At 40.9% G+C, this 24,376-nt stretch overlaps 2 protein-coding genes and 1 pseudogene across 2 annotated transcripts; all 3 read left to right on the top strand.

The window, feature by feature from the left end:
- The first annotated feature begins 3,140 nt into the window (after positions 1-3,140).
- On the top strand, positions 3,141-5,218 carry LOC125003417 (annotated as a pseudogene).
- A 1,913-nt stretch (positions 5,219-7,131) lies between these two features.
- LOC125004518 (perforin-1-like) lies at positions 7,132-8,992 on the top strand. Its single transcript, XM_047579164.1, has 2 exons — positions 7,132-7,682; positions 7,816-8,992. The coding sequence occupies exons 1-2, from the start codon at positions 7,147-7,149 to the stop codon at positions 8,990-8,992; spliced, it is 1,713 nt and encodes a 570-aa protein (XP_047435120.1). The 5' UTR covers positions 7,132-7,146.
- A 6,237-nt stretch (positions 8,993-15,229) lies between these two features.
- LOC125003405 (perforin-1-like) lies at positions 15,230-21,302 on the top strand. Its single transcript, XM_047577349.1, has 3 exons — positions 15,230-15,282; positions 19,114-19,665; positions 19,799-21,302. The coding sequence occupies exons 1-3, from the start codon at positions 15,230-15,232 to the stop codon at positions 20,973-20,975; spliced, it is 1,782 nt and encodes a 593-aa protein (XP_047433305.1). The 3' UTR covers positions 20,976-21,302.
- Positions 21,303-24,376: the final 3,074 nt, after the last annotated feature.

Genomic DNA, 24,376 nt, shown 5'->3' with positions numbered 1-24,376 from the left:
ACCTCTATTCTAGGCCTATAGTGTGTTGCATTTGTGAAATGAAAGAACTGCTACAGAGAAAACCAAATTGCATCATGCATACATAACAGGAATTTATCCACGGTTGGCTTACCTGGGGTCGAAAAGTTCAATAAATAGCGGCCTGGACCTGCCGGCGGGTGTCACGAGTCGGCAGTTGTGGCGTACATTTTGCGCAACAAAAAATGAAATACAATTAAAATTTAGAATTATATTAAAAAAAAACTAACACACTAAAATAAAAATATATTTGAATTAAATACTCGACAGCAACTAGTAAATGTGCTGCAATGCACTGTGGGAGTTCAGTGTTTTTTGGTTGTTTTTTTTTATGTTATAACCATAAGTGTGGTCTAGCATTCATTGTCATTCTGTGTTGTGTAACTCTCGCTCGTTCACTGATGAGTCACTAATTGCTGCTGTTCTGAAGTAGTTAGTTAGCGTGAAAAAGTGAACGGCTTTGATCAGCATCCTTGCTCCGCACCGCTCGCTGCAGAGAGCCGCAACAGAGGAACGAAAAAGCCGCATGCAGCTCCGGAGCCGCGGGTTGCCGACCCCTGTTATATGCAGACAACTAATGCAGCGGTTTTAACAGATAATTAATGAAATATTAACAGGTTCTTAAAAAATATTTCAAATCGAGGGGCAGCGTAAGGTGTAATTTTGTGGTCTAGGTGAAACATGTATTTGAATATTCATGAGTGGAAAAGCTGACATTCCAACATTTGGAGCCAGTGCAGTTGAGTATCTCAATAGATGAAAAAGATGAGATGTCAGATGTCAGTGCCAAAGTCAACACTCTGTACCGGTCTGATCAACCAAAAAGAAAAAACAAAAAACTGTCCAGATGGCTTATTTGATCTGTTTTCACACTGAAAAAGCACGTTAACATGGGGGAGGAGGGAGTGGGACTGCCATTCAGTGCGTTTACATGCAAAGCTTAATTGAGCTATGCTCAAAATTTGACTTTCTCGCCACAGTCCTTGTCCTAGTTTACTGGAGGGCAAGAAAATCGAATAAATGTTCTCTTCTTCCACACTAGGTGGCGATACGTATCTTTTCAGCGGATTAATACCACGTTAATACGGCCCGATTTCCGGTTGACCTATTACGTGATATAATAAACTAGAGTCGTTCATGCGGCAGACCGGCATTTCAAACAACAACCAGATGGATATTAGTACATTTTCTAATCTTGTACGTAATGTTCGCGCTACTTCTGGTGCAGGTAAAATCCACGCTATCCCTCAGACGGCTCCGTTTCTCTTCTTCTTCCTCTGTGACCGGCTTTCTTAGACGTTTTTGTTCCGGGGTCACACGCCAGCGCAGCGGTCGCATTAACCGATTGAAAAGTCCATTTCAATCGCATTATCTGGGTGTCTCAATCGGATAATGAGAACTCCGATTTTAATCGGAGTAACGTGTTTACATGCACTTAAGTTCTCCTGTTATAGTCCGATTAAGGCAATAATTTGGCGTGAAGATTTTACAGATTTTACAGATTTATATCCAGTTTTGGGTGCTGGTTGGACAGACATCAAAAACTGGCGCCCTATGTAAGAGTGTAGCAAGCAAGTGACACATCAACAGGCTAACATGGTAGTAGGCCTATATAGTATATACTATTTATAGTATTTACCCTATTTAATTATTACATACATAATCATCATCATCATCATATTCATAAATAGTAAGGCTTGAACAACTTCAACTCGACTAATATGTGATGAAAGTCGAGTTGACAACTAGCCGACTAGTTGATGATGTCACACATTAAAAACTCAGCAGAAAGTAATGCTTTGCAGTAATGAAATCTGAATTCTTAGTCTGAATACACTTTGTAGCAAGTCACACAAAGGAAACTACGGAGGCTTTTTTGCAAGGTAACTGAAACTTGAACGTGGCCTACTGTCGACTGTAGCCCTTACTGTCAGACTCCTTGGCCTTACTTTACTGCGATCAACTAATGTTGTATGTTGTGTGACTTTTGGCTTGGCAAACTCTCACTCTCTCTGTTACCACAGGATGTCTGTAATGCAGTAGTACATTTGTTGTATTTCAGGACTGACTTACATATTCTGTGTGATGCAATCTGCGACTAGTTGTCTTCCTCTGTGTTAAGCAGTTGAGCGTTAAAGCAGTAATATGGAATAGTTGGTACAAACCCTAATAGATGACAGCAGCATACCTTTATCTCTTGGATGTTTTCCCTCCCCTTTTTTTCTCTTTTTCCTAAACTGATGTCCTTGGCCTCTTCTCCATGGTGTTAATTTGGCAGTTGAGAATCATTACATTGCCCATCAGTCAAGGGTCAATTGTGGTTTATTTGACAGATTTCTCACAGTGACATAGTACTCTGCTGTAGAGGTCTGCGAAAGATCACCCCTCTGTCCCGCTGCCCTCCTCATTGGCCCTGATCGAAATCGGCCTCTCTTAGCCAAACAAGAAAGTTGGTATGGAGAAGGAGTGAAACTGGAAACCCCCTCTCTGAAGTCCAAGTGATAGTATATCCAAAAAAGACACTCCCCCAAGTTCTTTAGTTCTCAGTTCAGAACTGAAGAGTAAATGGTAAATGGTCTTGTATTTAATAGGAAGATGTGGTTCACCTTTATTTTTAAATCTCCAGTACTGTTGATGCTTATTGTTAATATGACTTGCTCTATTGTGTCACCACATAAAAAATATTGTGGCATTGTTTAGCAAATAGTATACAGTACAAATTTGGAATGAATGTTCTCGTTTAAGTATGATGCATTTGAATCTTTATTCTATATTTAAAATACTGTGAATGTTTACAGTACTTGGTTCCTCTAAGTGTCACCATAAAACAACAGACTGGTGTGAAGGGAGTAAAAATGACAGACTTTTTGTGGGCGTTACAGTGGTTGTCAAATGTAGTCAAACTGAGATTGATGTATAATATTTGCGAGAGTCACCTCAGCAATCAAGACTCCACCTCAACCTAATAAAGATCAGAGACTGAAATCTTCTGAACAGAGCCTGTTGTCGACAGCTAAGGTAAGGCCCTGAAGTCATCCATTCTCTTAATATCATTTTCTACTTTGCTTCTTTTGTTGGTAACAGATGTTGTTCATCTTACTATCTCTTACACTTTCGTACAGATGTCGAGGCTGTGGATTTTCATCTTTCTGTACTGGGCATGGAGCCCTCAGTGTCTTCCGTCCACTGTTAGCTACATTGGTACACCACAGGAGTGTGAAAAGGCTCCCTTTGTCCCTGGTTACAATCTGGGTGGAGAAGGCTTTGACATCGTCACAATGGAGAGGAAAGGTGCCTATGTCATCGACACTGAATCGTGGAAACTTGGAAACGGCAATTGTAGGTTGTACAGAAACACCTATATGAATAGACAGAAACAGAAGGTCCCAGTCGCTGTGGTGGATTGGAGAGTCCTCCCCAAATGCAGTTTAACAGTCTCCAGCACAGCCTATGATTCTGTTGAGACCCTTGTCAATGATTCCACATCATCTGTGTCCAATGACTGGAAAGTTGGCCTTGACATCCTTGTAGATCCTTGAAGTGGCCAATCCTTATTTTATCTCCTTTTGGCTGACTGATGTTAGGTGGAGAGTTACCGTCACTCTTTTCAGAAAGCACGCGCAGAGACGACGCTCATCCGCGTTTGAATTTTTATTGAACATAAATCAAAAACGTAACAAAATTAAACAAACTGAATACACAAGATTCCAAAACAAAGAGTGTGTGGTCGGAAAACTTTAACGATCCGCCACCTAACCATTTCAAAACATATATTCATAAAGATTAAATAGCCAACTGTCCGTGGGAGGCGCATTGGATTCGTCACGTCACGTTCCATTGAAATTGAACGAACAAATAAGTATCTTGACGCACGCTGGCTCGATAATTTCCTAAATAATCATTTCTTTTATGAATAGAAATACCACTTAACTGAAAACAAGTTTACGTATTTTGAAATTATAAATATAAAAATAAATTTAGAACGTGATCTGGCTCCAACAATCCTTCTGTCACTGTTAGGGTTAGTTTGGGAGGTTCCCACTCCAGAGAATCAATGTTTACCATGAAAAAGTCTAAACAAGACCGCTACTCCTTCTGTCATCATTCAGTCCACTGTAGCTACTATGGGTGAGTAAATGGACAGATATATGTTTTATTTGGATCTGCTCTGGAAAATTGCCCACAATGGCAGCTATTTTTTCCTAAAATAAATTATCTGTGATAAATGGTAACTTATTTAATAACTTTCTCTTTTCCACAGCTACAGACTGGCAACAAATCCTCCATTGAGCCATGAGTTTGAATCAGCTGTGAAGTCCCTTCCATCCTATTCCCTTGCAACTGTGCAATTATATCACGATTTGATTGACATATATGGTACACATTACATCACACAAGTGTCTCTAGGAGGAGAAATCAAGGCCATCACTTCTGTAAAAACCTGCGCAGCCACCATCAATGGACTGTTGGAAACAGAGGTCAAGGACTGTCTTGAAGTTGAAGCCTCCGCTAGCTTTGCCAGCAGTGCCAGCGTTAAGGCCATGACCAAACACTGTCAGCAAGATAAGAAAAAGTTAGGCCATGACCAAAATTTCAGCAACACATTTAATGAGCGGAGCACAGAGGTGATTGGTGGACACATTGATGGAGCCGATGTCCTCTTTCAGGGACAATCAGACCCCTCAGTCTATAACAACTGGATTAAGTCTCTGAAATCAATTCCTGATGTTGTTCGATATAACTTAAAGCCTCCACACCATACTACCAAGTAGTCATCCTGCCAGGTCTGGACTGAAGCAAGAGGTGGAGAAGTACATCAAGAAGAATGCAGTGTTGAAAAAAATGTTCAGAAAATTGTAACATTGGTCACAGCTCCAGCAGGAGAGATCCTTGTGCTTGTGTCTGTACTGGTAGCCAGACTGTGAAGTCAAACTGCTGTCCCGCTAAGAAAGGTCTGGCTACATTAACGGTATTCGATCTTTATGCAGAGGGTTTGTATGGTGACAGAATCACTCAGACAGATGGTTCAGTGAAGATTGAATATGGTGACCAGACAAAGCGTACTGCTATAATCTCGAATAATGACAATCCTAAATGGCATGAGAAGTTTCAGTTTGGACCAGTTACTATTAACATGAAAAACAAACTCAGGTTCCATGTTTACGATGAGGACAGTCAGTGCGTTTACATTGTAGTGTAACTAAAGGCCGAAATAGGTCAAATGTTTGAATTTATTTGGGCGCCACACAGACAATCAAGTCTATCATTTCAAATAATAGGGTAGAAGAAACATATTTAAGGTCTAAAGGAAATGAGTCCGCTACAGAAGAAATGAAGGTCAAACTATCAGTTATGTGCTAATCATGTTCCAATCAATTAAAAACATGAATTAATTCCCACAGATAAAGACCTCAACAGTCCCAACAGTTACATACATGTCCAAGGCCCCACAGCACAACAAATCAATTTCAATGTTATTTCAATGTTGTTTGTTTCAATGTTCAGAGGCCCCATGGCTCCAGAGTACAAAGGCTGACTAAGTTCACCCACTCTGATTCCCTTTGACTTTCTTTCTCCACCCATGGCAGATATATCTTCCTTTTAACAATTTTTTGGGTAGTTACACTCCTTCTGTTCTCTTCCTACACATCTCTTCGCCTTCCCAATGTGCATGTAAACGCGTTACTCAGATTAAAATTCTCATTAACTTGAAATTAAAATTCTCATTATCCAAATGGGACACACAGATTATGCGATTGGAATTCGATTTTCTCCGGTATGTATGTGGTAACTGCAGTTTTCCAATCAGATAATGCATGTGCCCATGCTCCACAACCACTGTGCTGGCGTGTGACCCCGGAGCAAAAACATCCAAGAAAGTCAGTCGCAGAAGAAGAAGAAGCTAAACGGAGCTGCTGGAATATCATCTGCCAAATCAATCAGTTTGTCAGGTTGAGACAGCTGTTGATATGAGATGAGGTGAATAAGGATTTGATTTAACAGTAAATATTTACTTGTAGTTCATAGCATTCTGTCTCTGACCTGTTTCTGCAAATATAATTAGGTTCCCCAAAATGTTCATTTGGTGGAACCTAGAATTCTAATCCACTGTTTTATGCTTCCTTCTTCTTTCTTACAAAATATGGCAATAAAGCATCAGAAGAGACAATACATGTGTTTGTCTCATTTGTGGGTTTGTGTGTAATTTTGTGGTCTAGGTGTAACATGTATATGAATATTCATAAGTAGAAAAGCTGATGATCCAACCTTTGAAGCCACTGCAGTCGAGCATCTGAATGGAGTAAATACATTTAGTTCTCTCAAGTGTCTTTCCTAAACAAGATGCCCTACAGGGATAATATATCTTTTTAGAAATAAAGTTTAGAAAAAATGGGCAAAAAATAGTCATTTGTATGTAACAATGAACAATTGTATTATAACCAACTTCTAAAGAAATCCACAACACGAGTCATAAAATGAGTGGGAGGAACTAACTGACAACAAAACCTAAGAGGAAGGAAGTGAAAGTCATTTCAATAAAAGACTGTGGTTAAAGGGGGAATGGAGAAACCGTGTCAAGAACAGACCATATGTAATACTGAGCAAATAAAAATGCTCCCAGTGAAGAGACCAGTGTCCAGCCTCACAATTCAACTGTCAAATTTAATGAACGCCAATTGCCATTCTTCTTCCAATTAAAAAACACACTAATAAATTGACAAGTGTAGAGACATCAGTCAGAATAGTTTGACATTTGCACTCGTGCAGCATGTCTTGGTTCCTCTAAGTGTAAAACAACAGACTGGTGTGAAGAGAGTAAAAGTAACAGATTTTTTTGTGGGTGTTATAGTGGTTAAATGTTGTTAAATTAAGGTAGATGTGTAATATTGCGAGGATCAGCTTGGCAATCAAGACTCCACCTCCACCTAATAAAGATCAGAGACTGAAATCTTCTGAACAGAGTGTGATGTTGAGAGCCAAGGTAAGACCCTGAAGTCATCCATTCACTTAATATCATTTACTTCAGTGTATGGGTAAATTTTAGTTAAATGTTTGCAGTGTAGAACTTTTGTTTCTTTTCTCGATGCCATTTGTTCATCTCTTACTATCTCTTACACTTTCATACAGATGTCGAGGCTGTGGCTTTTCATTTTTCTGTACTGGGCATGGAGCCCTCAGTGTCTTCCGTCCACTGTTAGCTACATTGGTACACCACAGGAGTGTGAAAAGGCTCCCTTTGTCCCTGGTTACAATCTGGGTGGAGAAGGCTTTGACATCGTCACAATGAAGAGGAAAGGCGCCTATGTCATTGACACTGAATCGTGGAAACTTGGAAACGGCACTTGTAGGTTGTACGCAAACACCTACATGAATCAAGCGAAACAGAAGGTCCCGGTCGCTGTGGTGGATTGGAGAGTCCTCCCCAAATGCAGTTTAACAGTCTCCAGCACAGCCTATGATTCTGTTGAGACCCTTGTCAATGATTCCACATCATCTGTGTCCAATGACTGGAAAGTTGGCCTTAACATCTCTGTAAATCCTTCTGTCACTGTTGGGGTTAATTTGGGAGGTTCCCACTCCAGAGAATCAAAGTTTGCCATGAAAAAGTCTAAACAAGACCGCTACTCCTTCTTTCGTCATTCAGTCCACTGCAGCTACTATGGGTGAGTAAATGGACAAATATATCTTTTATTTGGATCTGCTCTGGAAGGTTACCCACAATGGCAGCTATTTTTTCCTAAAATAAATTATCTGTGATAAATCGTAACTTATTTAATAACTCTCTGTAATCCACAGCTACAGACTGGCAACAAATCCTCCATTGAGCCATGAGTTTGAATCAGCTGTGAAGTCCCTTCCCTCCTATTCCCCTGCAACTGTGCAATTGTATTACGATTTGATTGACACATATGGTACACATTATATCACACAAGTGTCTCTAGGAGGAGAAATCAAGGCCATCACTTCTGTAAAAACCTGCGCAGCCACCATCAATGGACTGTCAGAAACAGAGGTCAAGGATTGTCTTGAAGTTGAGGCCTCCGCTAGCTTTGCCAGCACTGCCAGGGTTAACTCCATGACCAAACACTGTCAGCAAGATAAGAAAAATTTAGGCCATAACCAAAGTTTCAGCAACACATTTAATGAGCGGAGCACAGAGGTGATTGGTGGACAGATTGATGGGACCGATGTCCTTTTTCAGGGACAATCGGACCCCTCAGTCTATAACAACTGGATTAAATCTCTGAAATCAATCCCTGATGTTGTTCGATATAACTTAAAGCCTCTCCACACCATACTACCAAGTGATCATCCTGCCAGGTCTGGACTGAAGCAAGAGGTGGAGAAGTACATCAAGAAGAATGCAGTGTTGAAAAAATGTTCAGAAAGTTGTAAGATTGGTCACAGGTCTAACCAAAGAGATCCGTGTGCTTGTGTCTGTACTGGTAGCCAGACTGTGAAGTCAAACTGCTGTCCTGCTAAGAAAGGTCTGGCTACATTAACAGTATTCAATCTTTATGCAGAGGGTTTGTATGGTGACAGAATTACTCAGACAGATGGTTCAGTGGAGGTTAAATATGGTGACCAGATAAAGCGTACTGCTATTATCTTGAATAATGACAATCCTACATGGCATGAGAAGTTTCAGTTTGGACCAGTTACTATTGACATGAAAAACAAACTCAGGTTCCGTATTTATGATGAGGACACTTACTGGAACAGAGACCTGCTTGGTGAGTGTTCATTTGATCTGTATAGTGGGACAAGGACAAATAGCTGCATGTTAAATCATGGTACCTTCTTCTTCTCCTACATAGTGGAGTGTGCACCAAGTCTTGGTGGTGACCAGTGTCAGGATTATGATCCCTCTCCCATGAACGCACTCTTGGCCAAGGTCTTCTACACCAGAAATGGGGTCCTTGCTGGAGGTACTGGCAAATCATCTGCCAAATCAGTCAGTGAGTCAGGTTGAGACAGCTGTTGATGTCAGATGAGGTGAATAAGGATTTGATTTAACAGTAAATATTTACTTGTAGTTCATAGCATTCTTTCTCTGACCTTTTTCTGCAAAATATAATTAGGTTCCCCAAAATGTTCATTTGGTGGAACCTAGAATTCTAATCCACTGTTTTATGCTTCCTTCTTCTTTCTTACAAAATATGGCAATAAAGCATCAGCAAAGATAACATATCGACATAACATATCGTCTCATTTGTGTGGTGTGTGTGTGTGTGTGTGTGTGTGTGTGTGTGTGTGTGTGTGTGTGTGTGTGTACTTTTGTGGTCTATGTCTAACATGTATATAAATATTCATAAGTAGAAAAGCTGATGATCCAACCTTTGAAGCCACTGCAGTCGAGTGTCTGAATGGATTAAATACATTTAATTTTCTCAAGTGTCTTTCCTAAAGAAGGTGCCCTACAGGGATATGATATATTTTTAGAATTAAAGTTTAGAACAAAATGAACAAATGGACAAAAAATAGTCATTTGTATATAACAATGAACAATTGTATTATAACCAACTTCTCGCTGACTTCATAAAATGAGTGGGAGGAACTTACTGACAACACAACCTAAGATTAAGGAAGTGAAAGTTATTTCAATAAAAGATAGTGGTCAAAGGAGGAATGGAGAAACTGTGTCAAGAACAGACCATATGAAATACTGAGCAAATAAAAATGCTCCCAGTGAAGAGACCAGTGTCCAGCCTCACAGTTTAACTGACACATTTAATGAACGCCAATTGCCATTCTTCTTCCAATTAAAAAACACACTAATAGCAAGTGTAGAGACATCAGTGGAAATAGTTTGAGTTACACTTGTGCAACATGTTTATAAAGGATAAAGGAAACACACACAAAGACCAGTTTCTATTAGTTGATTCTCACCATCCTCTTGCACACAAACTTGGGCATCATCAAAACCTTACAGCATCAAAGCAGAGTGTACCTAACATGTGGATATCCAAACTGACCTTTTATGAAAAGCACAAGAAAAAATATCCCAGATTGGACCGAGAGGAGGAGAAATACAAGACAAACACTATCATGCTCTATGAGGCCGGAGAACCACTTCCTGTTCACTACAAACCTGGTAGCACACACACACTAAATACAAAATACCCAAGAGAAAACAAAGCAATCTCATTTACGAAAGTCAGTACGTTAAGGAATGTACAGACTAGTAATATTGGAAAAATGAAACAACACCACTCCTGCTTCTGTTGGTTTCACCACTGATCAATGATGTGTTGTAAGGAGAGTTTAACGCAGACGGTAAGTGTAAGTCAAACTTACGGGAAGAATAATATTAAATGAAACGTGGTGTATAAATGAAATATCTACGGAGAATATATACACTACTTTTCTATGCTTTGTTGTCACTGATGGGATTGTAAGGCTAGCTCACAATTAAACATTAACACGCTGAAAAACGGTTTCCTGCATTATCCATTGCAATTTACCAAGTCTCATGCATGCTTGAAGTGTTTGTAACTCTGTCAAAACTAGTTTTGGCTGGAACCATTAACCACAGTCTTTCACTGGTGTGGTGTGGTGTTTCATTGACACACCAATGCCATGTTTGGTCACTGAAAAGGATCTTTTTCTTTATAGTTTTCATTGAAACTTGTTGTGTTTTGGTAAAGGAATACATTTTGAAGTATTTGCAGTTAATTTCGTCTTGTGACTCTTTGTCCATAGCCTCTGATCAAGATATGGCCTCCCTGTTGTTACTGTTCTATCTCCTTCCACCACCACCAGGAGGACTGAAGCATCCAAAAATCAGCACCTCTGATGCAGTTGAGAGACTTGTAGCCACCTGGTTTCCTGACTCTCATCCTGTTGTGATGACAGCAGCACCTCACACTGAAGGATTGTAACACTTCCCATTTCAAAGCTTTTACTGACATCTACTGCCAAAAATGATTATTGCCTTAGATTCACCTAAGTTGAACACAAAGGAGTTATTATGGCCCCTGACTGCAGAACAGTCTGCTGGAGAGTCTCAGGGCCATATATTTTAATAACTTTATTCCACTGTTTTAGAATATTTTAAATAACCTGTTTTTACTGGATCAAGGTTGCTTTAACCTATTTATTTACCTTTGAAATTATTGTTCTTTTCTTTACTTTCTTTCTTTTCTTTTTTACCACATTTTACAGTTTTAGCCTTTTAGTTCTCCAGTGTTTCCTTGTGGGGGACCTCTCACACTGGGGGCAGTTCCTGTCTACCCGCTGGGGTGCTGTCCATTGAGTCCCTTCGGCCTGGGTTGTTGGATGCTCTGCACCTGCGTCGGGGTGATCTTTGCAGCAGCACATCTATGGTCAAGGGCCTGGGACCCCTCGGTGTGGACAGGCCGCTCCAAAAGGTAGCATTCTCCTTGCCTCAGGCCTGTTGCCTCATCAACAACTTTTGGTGTGTGTGTGTGCGTGTGATTTGCTAAAGGCTGCGCTCATTTTCTGAAAAGATCTTTGCCTGCAACCTTAAGTGTTAACAAGCGGTTAAGCTTGGTAGTTATGGTTTACAGCTCATTATCACACCCACAGAACTTGCATCCTGTGTTGAGATGGCAAGATTACTAGCAGTGAGTCAGAGATCTATTGTTAATGTCTGTACACATTCATAGGAAACACCTCAACAATAATTCAGGCAACTCACATGAACAAAATGTACACCAGCGACTCATGTACAGACTGTGAGACATCAATCAGTCTTTATTTATAAAACAACACAGTTGGCCAAAGTGCGGTACACAGACATGAGAATAGATAAAACACATAAAATATTTAGAAAAAAAATTAAACTTGTGAAATAATTAAACAATAAAAACAATAACAACCAGCATCTCAAACTGATTAAAAAGGGAAAGAGAAAAAAAAATGTCTTTAAGAGAGGATTTAAAAAGAAGAAGTGGGTCAGCCTGCCTAGTGTATATTCACTTCCTCTTTGTCTTAGTGGCAACCAACAATGACTAATCTGCCAACCTGAGACAGCGTGAGATGGCTGGAGCTGGTCGGACAGATAGTGTGGGGCAAAGTCATGAACACGTTTAAAAATGAATACATTTAAAAAAAAAAAAAAAAAAGGAGAGAGAGAGAATCCAGAAACATACTGGGAGCCAGTGAATTGATTTTAATGTGGCTGTGGCCAGATTAGGAAAGACTAAACTGAAAAATTTTCATTTTCATGAAGAAATCAAGATCTATGAACTTAACATATGTGACTCCTTGCCCTTAGGTGGTAAGCGAATGTAAACATGTATTTGGACTATTCGAACATGAAGTTCTGATTCAAGCACTTGTCAACGCATTATCATATTAGACAATTTTAGGCCCCTTCTTCTTACTACCTCATAAAGTTATGTTCAGAGTTACACTCAGGATTTAAGCCACCATCAATGGCCTGTTGGAAACAGAGGTCAAGGATTGTCCTGACACTGAGGCCTGTGCTAGCTTACCTAGCAATGACAGCAATGGAAGTTGCAGGCCTGACCAAGAAGAAATAACCACAAGAGATTTATGGTCTTTCCTCATCAAGTCTTTATCCGCAGTGAGGAAGTTACCACGTTTTTCTCCGTTGAGTGGGGGTCAGGCTGAAGTAATAGAGCCCAGATTGTAAGGCCATCAAGGTCGATTGAGCCTTTTACTCTCCAACTTCTTTTTTTTAAGCAACATTTAAACATTTTTATCAAATATTTCCAGCTAATCAGATTAACATTTTTCAACTGTCCCAACTTATTTATATTTTTAACTTATTTATATTTTTATCTTAGTACTCTTAACACGTCACATACTCCCCTGCGAAAAAAAAATGCTGTCCTCAACATTTAAACCTTGCAACAAGTGCAAAAGGTCAACAGATCAAATGATCACAAGACAGGTAGCATAACACCATCTGTAACGCTTCAGAGGTACGTGACATTCAAACATCATGTGGTTACAGACTGTAAAGTCTTTTCATACATATATATATGTACATTTTCACCTGAGAAAACAAAGAACACCTGTCCATTGTCTGTCTTAACTTTTTCCAGTGTCCATGTTGTCACAGTCTTGATTGTCCATTGTTCACCACCCATATGGAGTGAACTGTACGTATATTTACTCAGTTCAATACACATATGGCGCGTTTCCACCAGCACGGTACAACACGGCACAGCATGGCACGGTATTTGCGTGTTTCCACTAGCATGTAGTACCTGGTACCAGGTACTATTTTGGTATTGCCTCAACCCTGATTCCAAGTGAGCCGAAGCGATAAAAAAACGTGACGTCAGCCAACTGCCTTCCACTGGTTGGCCGATGAGTGTCGTCACTGAGTGTCACATAAGCGCGCGACAACCAACCATATTTTAAGTCAACACAAGACTCGACCCCACCACTTTTTAAAGCCCCGCTGCTCTTTGACAACACTGCTTCAAACATGAGAGAATGACTACACAGAAGAAATCCACGCCATGGTCGGTCGAGGAGGTCCAGACGTCCTCCATTGTTGTGTTACTGATGTTGTTGTTGTTGTTCTGGTCTTCCAGTTTTGTGTGTGGCTTGGCGCGGTGTAAGTGGCGTCATGGCAGTTTCCAGTGTTAGGAAACACGCCCACGTCGAGGAGGTACTCTATGGTACTCAGTTGTAATGGAAACCCGAACCGTGCCATCGCGTGCCGTACCGTGCTAGTGGAAATGTGCCAATAGTGTTGAGGAAAGTGGTGTGAATACACAGCATGTGTCCATGACACATTAAAGTTTGTGTGGTGGGGACAGGTACTCAGTTTGTAACATGTGGGTGTGCCAAGTCCATCATATGTGAACATTTTGGAACGCCGGTGTGGTCTTTGAGGACGCCAATATCCGTCTCTGCTGGAGTCACTTTGAGCAAGTGAGTGCACATTTTCCACAGGGTAACTCACAACAGAACTGCCATCTGCCTCTAAAGGATGCTCCATCTCAGCTGTCGCTCCTGGTTCATCCTCTACCTCAGATGCCTCATTCTCTACTGACTGTGTGCATTCCATCACTAGTGTGTCAGTATATACAGGACTCTCAGCCTCAGATGGAGAGGGAGTGACACAAGGTGATACCCATCCTCGTCAGCATCCTCTTCCTCTCGCTCCTCTACTTTCTCATTTTTGCTCACACTGCTTTTCCTTTTCTGTGGCAGTGCTGAGGCTTCCACTGGTAGAAAGTCACATGGGAGGAGGAGATTGCGATGTAAGATCCTCGATCTCTTTTTCCCTGTTTCAGGTCTAATCTCATACACAGGGATCTCCTCATTCACTTGACGTACCACTGTTCCCTGAGCTTTTGAGGTTACTATTACTGGCACCTACTCCTTAATCCAGCTTTTTGGGCATTTACCCTCGCAATTTTATATGCCTCTTCCATGCCCTGTTTCCATTTCTCCATGTAACCATGGTGATTACAGTCCCCCTTCTCTGGGTTCAGACCAAACAACATGTCCATTGGCAGTTATGGAGAGTGTCCAAACAACAAGAAAAATGGTGAAAAGCTGGTTTCTTCGTTGCGGGTGCAGTTGTATGCGTAAATCAGTTTGTTTAATGAGTCTTTTTAATTACTCTTTTTAATTACTCTTTTTGTCTACTCTTTTGTCTATCTGTGAGTGTGAGCATTTGGAGCAAAGTCCGGTGAACTGCTCAACCTCTCCATCCTCTGGGAGTGGTAGGCGGTGGTTCTGGACCCTGCGACTCCACAGTACTTCCCCGCCCTAATCTAGTAGTATTCTTGAGGGGAATCCATATCTCAAAGCATGATCATTAAAGATTTTGTCTGCAGCTGTTTTGCCTGATTTAGAAGTCGTAGCATATGACATGGTCAATGACAACAAGAATATACTCATAGCCACCTGAGCATTTATGGAGATGCAGGAAATCAATGGAGACCTGCTCAAAGGGTTGAGTGGTGACAATGTTTGTTATTGGCACTCTGCTCATGCTGTGGCTTCTTCTGTTTGAGACACACACATTTTATCGCAACACAATCCTCTATCTCTCTCTGCATACGGTGCCAATAAAACCTGTCTCTTACTAGTGAGGTGGTCCAGTCCCCACCTTGGCGACCCATTCCATCATGAAACTCCTTTAACACTGTGGATATGTGCTTTTTTAGGAGCACCAACTGTTTCCTGGTTGCTGTTGTACTGTACGAGACTCCATTTTCCTCAAGTTCCAGTTTTTCCCACTCCCTTAACAAACATGATGCTTGGGGGCCAAGTTATTTTATTTGTGGGCCTGTTGGTCTCTGTCCTGTCAGTTTGTGCTGAATGATTGCCTCCACATTTGGATCAGTCCTCTGATCATGTCTGATCTGTTCTGTTTGGCTGTGGCGGTGTTTCCGAAGGGGCCTGGAGCAGGTCATAGAAGGGGCTGGCAATATATGAAAAATCCTTAATGTACTGCCGATAATAGCTTAATAGATTGCTCTTAACACACCCATGCTTTTGGGCTGTCGGTCCTTCAGTGACTGTACTGCAGCCATATCTGCAGGGTCCATTCGGTTTCCCTCAGCAGACACGACCCGTCCCAGATCTCGCACTTCGGCTTTGAACAGGTCACATTTCTTCAGTTTTATCCCATGGTCTCTAAGTCGCTGTAGCACTAGTCTGATGTGGTTAACATGGTCTTCTAACGTCCTGCTGAACAAAAGAATGTCATCAAGGTAAGGCACACACATTTCATCAGGCGCTCTTCCATACATCGCTGGAATGCTGCAGGTGTATTCATGAGCCCAAATGGAATTCACACCCACTCATAAAGCCCCCAGGGGGTCATGAATGCTATTAGGTGTCTGCTGTCCTTGCCCTGGTGGTATGCCTTACCCTGGTCAAGCAGCAGGTGTTCCCCGCCAGATTATCCATAATATCCTGTACTCTGGGTATGGGATGACGATCTGGATGTGTCTTTCTGTTGAATTCTCTGTAATCAATACACAACCGTAGGGTTCCATCTTTTTTTCTTACACCAACAACTGGGGAAGAGTAGGATGAAGTGGACTTTTCAACCCATCCTTGTGCAATCAAGTCCTTTAAGTAGTCTTTCATTTCCTTATACAAAGTCTTTGGCACAGAGAGGTGGCTCATTACCTTTTAATGAAATGTTCATTTGCAAACTGGGCACGCAGCCGATGTCGTCATCAGACCTAGAAAAAGACTCTGACTCCTCCCTCAGCATTTGACTGACAACCTACCTTTGCACTTCCAGCCAGCCAACATAAGGCATACTTGTCCCATTAGCTGCTTCAAGCTGTAAGAGTTGGAGTGGATCTAGCAATTCTGTTATGTCCCTCAGCTGTACGGGGTAAGTAGCTCTCTTTCCACCTCACATCTATAGCACAAACCTGCGAGCCTGTGTCCCAAAGAGTTTCTGTTCTCTGTCTATGCATAAAACATTTAATCAGACACTTTTTCCCTACTGTCTCACTGACTTTGTTTTCCCCTTTGCAGTATTCCCTGTGCACTCTTCTCATGTGGCTACATCACCTGTTTCCTAACACTTGGACATTCATATGGTTTACGGTCTCTTTTATGGACAGGCCAATGAGCTCCCTGGCACTGCTTAGAACAATACAAAATAGTCTTGCAAACTGAACAGCACTTTAACCCCTGTCTTCCCTTTCCTTGTCCACATGCTGCACCAGACTGGGACATTGTTACATTCTGGGGTGCCCCTTGTCCCACGAGAGCAACCCTACCTAGTTTAAAGGGCCCTGATTAGTTGGTTTAACTACCCTCTCTGCCCTACAACCTGCCTTGAAATGGTCAGAACTTCCACACCTAAAACAATGTTGGCAATACCCTTCACCTGCCTGAATACAAGCAAAATACCGGCGTTGTGGACTGGGTGCTGGGTAGTGATGCTGAGGGGCAAATCTCTGCTGGGACTCTGTGTCTCTTTTTATCTTGTCTTTCCTTCTCATTGGCACATGCAATATTGAGTTTCTCCAATAAGAGCTCATCTGAGGTGTTGGTTTGTAGGAGACAGGGCTGCAAATCACTTTTAATGTTGTCATTTTGAAGCCCAGTTAAAACAGTGTGCATGAACAGACTCTGAGCTAGGGCTGGATCATATTTTAAGCCTGACTCACCTTCTTTTGGGAGATTCTTCGCTATTCTGCACAGTTGTTAGCTGTTTGTATAAATCTGTAGTGCCCCACTCTTGGTAGTGATACCTGAATATTTTACGAAGGGCAGGGAGTGTAAGTTTTTCCTTCTCCTCAAGATAACTGCGCAGTTGCAAACCTGGTGGGATATATCAAATCACAGCATCAATAATATCTAGACCTGGGTAGCCTCTGCTAAGCCCACTCTCTGTCTGGCCAAACTAGAAAATGTTAACTTATCCCTTGGACCTGGCTCACAGATTTGGCCAGGGATCTTAAAGTCTTTACACCATACTGAACTATCATGGGGCATCGCAACCAGAGTCTTTAAAGGGGTGCTAGGTTGCACAGGGGGCATCAGATTTTGGTTCATTAAATCCTGCATTGCTTTCTCTTTTGCCTGTAATGAAAGCCTAAGTGCTTCCATCTCTTTATGGAGATTTTCCTGTTGTGATTGGTTCTGAATCTCACTTTCCTGTACTTCCTGGGCCATTTGCATCTTCTCTAGCATGTCTTTTACACTGAGTAGGTCTGACATACCCTCATCCTCCAACCTGGCTAGTTCTTCCCTTTCAATATGTTTTACAATATGAGAAATGAGCTGTGTACGGGTTTTATTAATGACATGTTCTTTGACTGGTCCAGAGAGGCCAGGCCATATAATTTTTCTTGAACTTCCAGCTGAAGCTTTTCCAATTCAGACTCCATCTTATCTAGCAGTGAAAGCGTGTCAACAAAAAATGAAGAGGGGGAAGTCAGTCTGACTTATCTGATGTTTGCTGCTCTCCCTAGTGGTTGTTCTGCGCACTTCAGGATGCGAGTCGCCAGCAACTGTCCCATGACCATACACCTTGCTGCGGAGCTTCCTCTGCTGCCGGGTAGTTTTGAGGGATGATTAACACAAGGGTTCCACTCACAGTGTAGGGATAAACCTCAAGCCAACCATCCCAGCGGTGCCTCCAAATGATCCAGCCCTGACCAAGAAGAAATAACCACAAGAGATTTATGGTCTTTCCTCATCAGGTCTTTATCCGCAGTGAGGAAGTTACTGCGTTTTTCTCCCTTGAGTGGGGGTCAGGCGGCAGTAATAGAGCCCAGATTATAAAGCCATCAAGGTCGATTACAGATCTAAAATGGATTGAGCCTTTTACTCTCCAACTTCTTTTTTTTTGAGTAACATTTTAACATTTTTATCAAATATTTCCAACTAATCAGATTAACATTTTTAACTGTCCCGACTTATTTATATTTTTAACTTATTACTCTTGACACGTCACACACACTGAGACAGAAACTTGTCCACACTTGATACAAAACACCCAAGATAAAACAAAGCAATCTCATTTACAAGAGTTAGTGCAATGAGGAATGTACAGACTACTAATATTAGAAATCATCTCATCAGGAAATGATTCTGTGGTCCACCTCTACTTGAAGGACAAGGGACACTTCTTTGAGGACATTTTTGCCAAGAGGTGGTTCTAGCTTGTTAGTGACCTGGGCAAACTTTAGTAAAGTACACTACATAATGGTTGATATTTACAAATAGTATACAGTGTACAGAACAAATTTGGGGTGAATGTTCTCGTTTAAGTATGATGCATTTGAATCTTTATTCTATATTTAAAATACTGTGAATGTTTACAGTACTCGCTTACTCTAAGTGTCGCTATAAAACAACAGACTGGTGTGAAGAGAATAAAAATGACAGACTTTTTGTGGGTGTTACAGTGGTTGTTAAATATAGTCAGTTTGAGATGTGTAATCACCTTAGAAATCAAGACTCCACCTCCACCTAATAAAGATCAGAGACTGAAATCTACAGAACAGAGTGTGCTGTTGACAGCCAAGGTAAGACCCTGAAGTCATCCATTCTCATAATATCATTTACTTCAGCGTATGGGTAAACTGTAGTTAAATGCTGGCAGTGTTAAACTGTTGTTTCTTTTCTCGATGCCATTTGTTCATCTCTCACTGTCTCTTACACTTTCATACAGATGTTGAGGCTATGGATTTTAATTTTTCTGTACTGGGCATGGAGCCCTCAGTGTCTTCCGTCCACTGTTAGCTACATTGGTACACCACAGGAGTGTGAAAAGGCTCCCTTTGTCCCTGGTTACAATCTGGGTGGAGAAGGCTTTGACATCGTCACAATGGAGAGGAAAGGCGCTTATGTCATCAACACTGAATCATGGAAACTTAGAAACGGCACTTGTAGGTTGTACACAAACACCTACATGAATCAAGCGAAACAGAAGGTCCCGGTCACTGTGGTGGATTGGAGAGTCCTCCCCAAATGCAGTTTAACAGTCTCCAGCACAGCCTATGATTCTGTTGAGACCCTTGTCAATGATTCCACATCGTCTGTGTCCAATGACTGGAAAGTTGGCCTTGACATCCCTGTAGATCCTTCTGCCACTGTTGGGGTTAGTTTGGGAGGGTCCCACTCCAGAGAATCAACGTTTGCCATGCAGAAATCCAAACAAGACCGCTACTCCTTCTTTCGTCATTCAGTCCACTGTAGCTACTATGGGTGAGTAAATGGACAAATATATGTTTTATTTGGATCTGCTCTGGAAAGTTGGCCACAATGGCAGCTATTTTCATATAAATTAAATTATCTGTGATAAATAGTAACTTATTTAATAACTCTCTGTACTCCACAGCTACAGACTGGCAACAAATCCTCCATTGAGCCATGAGTTTGAATCAGCTGTGAAGTCCCTTCCCTCCTATTCCCCTACAACTGTGCAATTGTATCACGATTTGATTGACACATACGGTACACATTATATCACACAAGTGTCTCTAGGAGGAGAAATCAAGGCCATCACTTCTGTGAAAACCTGTGCAGCCACCCTCAAAGGACTGTCGGAAACAGAGGTCAAGGATTGTCTTGAAGTTGAGGCCTCCGCTAGCTTTGCCAGCACTGCCAGCGTTAAGGCCATGACCAAACACTGTCAGCAAGATAAGAAAAAGTTAGGCCATGACCAAAGTTTCAGCAACACATTTAATGAGCGGAGCACAGAGGTGATTGGTGGACACATTGATGGGACCGATGTCCTCTTTCAGGGACAATCAGACCCCTCAGTCTATAACAACTGGATTAATTCTCTGAAATCCATTCCTGATGTTGTTCGATATAACTTAAAGCCTCTCCACACCATACTACCAAGTAGTCATCCTGCCAGGTCTGGACTGAAGCAAGAGGTGGAGAAGTACATCAAGAAGAATGCAGTGTTGAAAAAATGTTCAGAAAGTTGTAAGATTGGTCACAGGTCTGACAAAAGAGATCCTTGTGCTTGTGTCTGTACTGGTAGCCAGACTGTGAAGTCAAACTGCTGTCCTGCTAAGAAAGGTCTGGCTACATTAACGGTATTCAATCTTTATGCAGAGGATTTGCATGGTGACATTTTTGGTCAGACAGATGGTTCAGTGGAGGTTAAATATGGTGACCAGACAAAGCGTACTGCTATTATCTCGAATAATGATAATCCTACATGGCATGAGAAGTTTCAGTTTGGACCAGTTACTATTAACATGAAAAACAAACTCAGTTTTCATGTTTATGATGAGGACATTTTTTGGATCAGAAAGCTGCTTGGTAAGTGTTCATTTGATCTGTATAGTGGGAACAATACGGATAGCTGCATGTTAAATCATGGTACCTTCTTCTTCTCCTACATAGTGGAGTGTGCACCAAGTCTTAGTGGTGACCAGTGTCAGGATTATGATCCCTCTCCCATGAATGCACTCTTGGCCAAGGTCTTCTACACCAGAAATGGGGTCCTTGCTGGAGGTACTGGCACTTCATCTGCCAAATCAGTCAGTGAGTCAGGTTGAGACAGCTGTTGATGTCAGATGAGGTGAATAAGGATTTGATTTAACAGTAAATATTTACTTGTAGTTCATAGCATTCTTTCTCTGACCTTTTTCTGCAAATATAATTAGGTTCCCCAAAATGTTCATTTGGTGGAACCTAGAATTCTAATCCACTGTTTTATGCTTCCTTCTTCCTTCTTACAAAATATGGCAATAAAGCATCAGCAAAGACAATACATGTGTTTGTCTCATTTGTGTGTGCGTGTGTACGTTTGTGGTCTATGTGTAACATGTATATAAATATTCATAAGTAGAAAAGCTGATGATCCAACCTTTGAAGCCACTGCAGTCGAGTGTCTGAATGGATTAAATACATTTAATTTTCTCAAGTGTCTTTCCTAAACAAGGTGCCCTACAGGGATAAGATATCTTTTAGAAATAAAGTTTAGAAAAAATGGGCAAAAAATAGTCATTTGTATGTAACAATGAACAATTGTATTATAACCGACATCTAAAGAAATCCACAACACGAGGCAAATAATGAGTGGGAGGAACTAACTGACAACAAAACCTAAAATAAAGGGTGGGCAAAGGGTTATGGTGACAACATAAGTTGACACCATAAACTAAACTAATGTGTCAAGATTTTTTTTTTTTTGTAGAGCAGTCATCAAAACTTTCCTACAGTGTGCAGTGGCAACATGTATCTACGCAGTGAGAGAAAGAGAGGTTGGAAGAATGATTGTTTTACATTATTATTATAATTATAATTACCAGCAGACAGGATTACAGGCAATTTTACACAAACGTACAATTTAAGTTGCTCCATTACACAGCCATTCAGATGGAAGGAGCCACTGAAAAGCAGAGTGAACAGCAATTTTTTTTTATCTGTACTGTTTGTATGCATTCATTTGTCCATCTAAGAAAGACAACATGCAAAATCAATAAGTGCAAGATAAATGAACATAGATACCAGGATATCAACACCCACATCTGCATTAGCACTTGGTTTTCTTGGTTTAGTTGAAGCTGCTTATTAATAGCCACAATTGCTCATGCATATACATGTGAAGTGAAGCCGTTGCAGGATGCACATGCACATGCAATATATGTATATAATAACACAGTAGACACACAAACATCTAAGAGTTTTCATCAGAAAACTGTACAACATCCAGAGGAGGTCATAAAGTGAGTGGGAAGAAGTGAAACCTAATAAAGTTAGGATAAAGAGATTTGAAGAAAATCTCTTTAGATAGTGTTATTTAGAGTAGTTTAGTTTTCTTAGATGGAGAGTTTAGATGAAATTGACTATTAATAGTCATGGATGTGAAGTGTAGTTGCAGGATGCACATGCATGACGAACATACTGTATATACACAAAGTCCTGTGCACAAGGATTCACTTTCTTCTTCTTTTCATCACCCGTAAGTATAGTTGTACTGTCACACATAACGTTTGTACATGCAGACACAAGACAGATTTGGCAAACAATCAATTTACTGATTTATAAAACTTAACGACTACAACCACAGAGGAATTTGAAACACTTTCACCAACTGTTCAAGCTGTAAGAAATGTGGCCCTGCAGAATCGAATCATTTAAAGACGACCCTATCCTCTGGGGTCAGGTTGAGAACTTTGGGCTCGATGTGGTGCTGGAAGCTGTGGTAGCTCCCTTTGTGACCCTTTTCAAACTTACACATAGAGGGTGTCATGATGTACAGTCTCATCCATTTTCATTTCAACACCCTCAAGCACAGTTCTACTATCAGACATGATACTTGTACTTGAAACACAGTTCAAGATTGTGTTGCACAACAAACAGGTACAAACATTAGACATGACTAAACTAATACGTGCACTATTTTCATATATGTGTGCGTTCATTTGCTCCTCTTAGAAAGAACATGCAAAGACTATGAGTGCAAGATAAAATAGCATTAACTCTTTCAATGCTGCATAAACACCAACGTTGTCATCGAGCTCAAGAGCTCAAGACCCTGTGTCTTGTCGTTACAGGGAAGGCAGATGTGTCTGTGATCTAACAACGGCAGAAATGATTAGATTGCTTTTCTTTACTTCCCTAAGTCAAAGGTACTTTCCAACTCTGTTGCTATCAAGGCGCCAAAACTCACATTTCATACTGTTAATATATGCAATGTCTTTTAATGCACTTTATACCCAGTTTCATAGCAGCAGGAGGGCTGGGTCCATGTTTTTGTATAAGTCAACAGCACCATCCACTGGACAGTAATGAAAAGAGCCCACCTGCTTTTGTTGCATGGGGAAAAATCTTCACACAGTTAGTGAGGTCTCAGTTGCAGACACCAGACGAAAACAATGTGGAAGATCTGTGGTGTTTGCCAGTGCATCAGACAAATGAGACAGAAAAGTGGCAGGCAGAAAGACAAATCCAAAAAGCAGTCCACAAAAATATACAACTGGCAAACTTGCTAGGGGCCAGGCAAACTCAGAATAGTAAGAAAGAGTCAGAGTGCTCGACCAGGAAGTACAGAGGCAACCTGGCAATTATCAATGAATAGGAGGTATATACAATATAATATTCAATATTGCTATAATATTGCTGAAATAAAACAGGACGTAGTCAGAGAATATGTGGGTCATCATAGTTATACCTCTTCAGTTTGTCTACAGTTTATTCATTCTAGATGATTATGTTGAAATGGAAATCTTTGTGCATTTGAATGTGAATGTGCGAACTGTTATGAGTATTTGTAGCTGTCCTACTGCCACCTACTGGTATGAAGAGTTATTTCCACTTAGAAGCAGAACGTATGTGGTAGCAGCCATACCACCTGGTCATTGGCTGCAGTCTTTGTGGTATGTTCAAGTGCAACGTTTTGACTCAGAGGTGGAGTAAGACCACAACACAGATGACTTTGGTTCCCAGTTTGATGTGTCTGTTCGAATGAAGGTTGCATTCAGTACAAACTGTCTTTAGCACATATGTTTACTGTATAGCCCATGTAGAGTATACATTTCTTTTCAAGACACTATTAAGCTAATATCTATACAGTTTTATGTATGTATGACAAAATATTTGATGCTGAACTATGAACATGGTCCACATTTAGATTAAAACCTAGTTTTCTGAGATGGAGAGTTTAGATGACTTTGACTACTAAATAGTCATGCACGTGAAGTGCAGTTGCAGGATACACATGCAAGACGAACAAACTATTTTTGCACAAAGCCCTGTGTATAAGGACTCACTTTCTTCTTCTTTTCACCACCTGTAAACATAGTTGTACTGTCACACATAATGCTCGTACATACAAACATGAGAGACTATCAGTAAATAATTAATTTATGTACAAGTGTCTCTCCCTCTGTGACCCTTTTCAAACTTCAACACAGACAGTGTCATTGAATACAGTTCACTAATATCTATACAT

This window comes from Mugil cephalus, chromosome 2, assembly GCF_022458985.1.
Source record: "Mugil cephalus isolate CIBA_MC_2020 chromosome 2, CIBA_Mcephalus_1.1, whole genome shotgun sequence".
Taxonomy (NCBI): Eukaryota; Metazoa; Chordata; class Actinopteri; order Mugiliformes; family Mugilidae; genus Mugil; species Mugil cephalus.
This window is presented reverse-complemented; position numbering and strand designations above follow the sequence as displayed.

What these genes read in the sequence shown, in the direction of transcription:
- LOC125003405 (XM_047577349.1), top strand. Translation starts at nt 15,230, where the DNA reads ATGATGCTTGGGGGCCAAGTTATTTTATTTGTGGGCCTGTTGGTCTCT. An exon ending in GGCCTGTTGGTCTCTGTCCT is followed by an intron (nt 15,283 to 19,113) that starts GTCAGTTTGTGC and finishes TCTCACTGTCTC; the next exon opens with TTACACTTTCATACAGATGT. An exon ending in GTCCACTGTAGCTACTATGG is followed by an intron (nt 19,666 to 19,798) that starts GTGAGTAAATGG and finishes TGTACTCCACAG; the next exon opens with CTACAGACTGGCAACAAATC.
- LOC125004518 (XM_047579164.1), top strand. Translation starts at nt 7,147, where the DNA reads ATGTCGAGGCTGTGGCTTTTCATTTTTCTGTACTGGGCATGGAGCCCT. An exon ending in GTCCACTGCAGCTACTATGG is followed by an intron (nt 7,683 to 7,815) that starts GTGAGTAAATGG and finishes TGTAATCCACAG; the next exon opens with CTACAGACTGGCAACAAATC.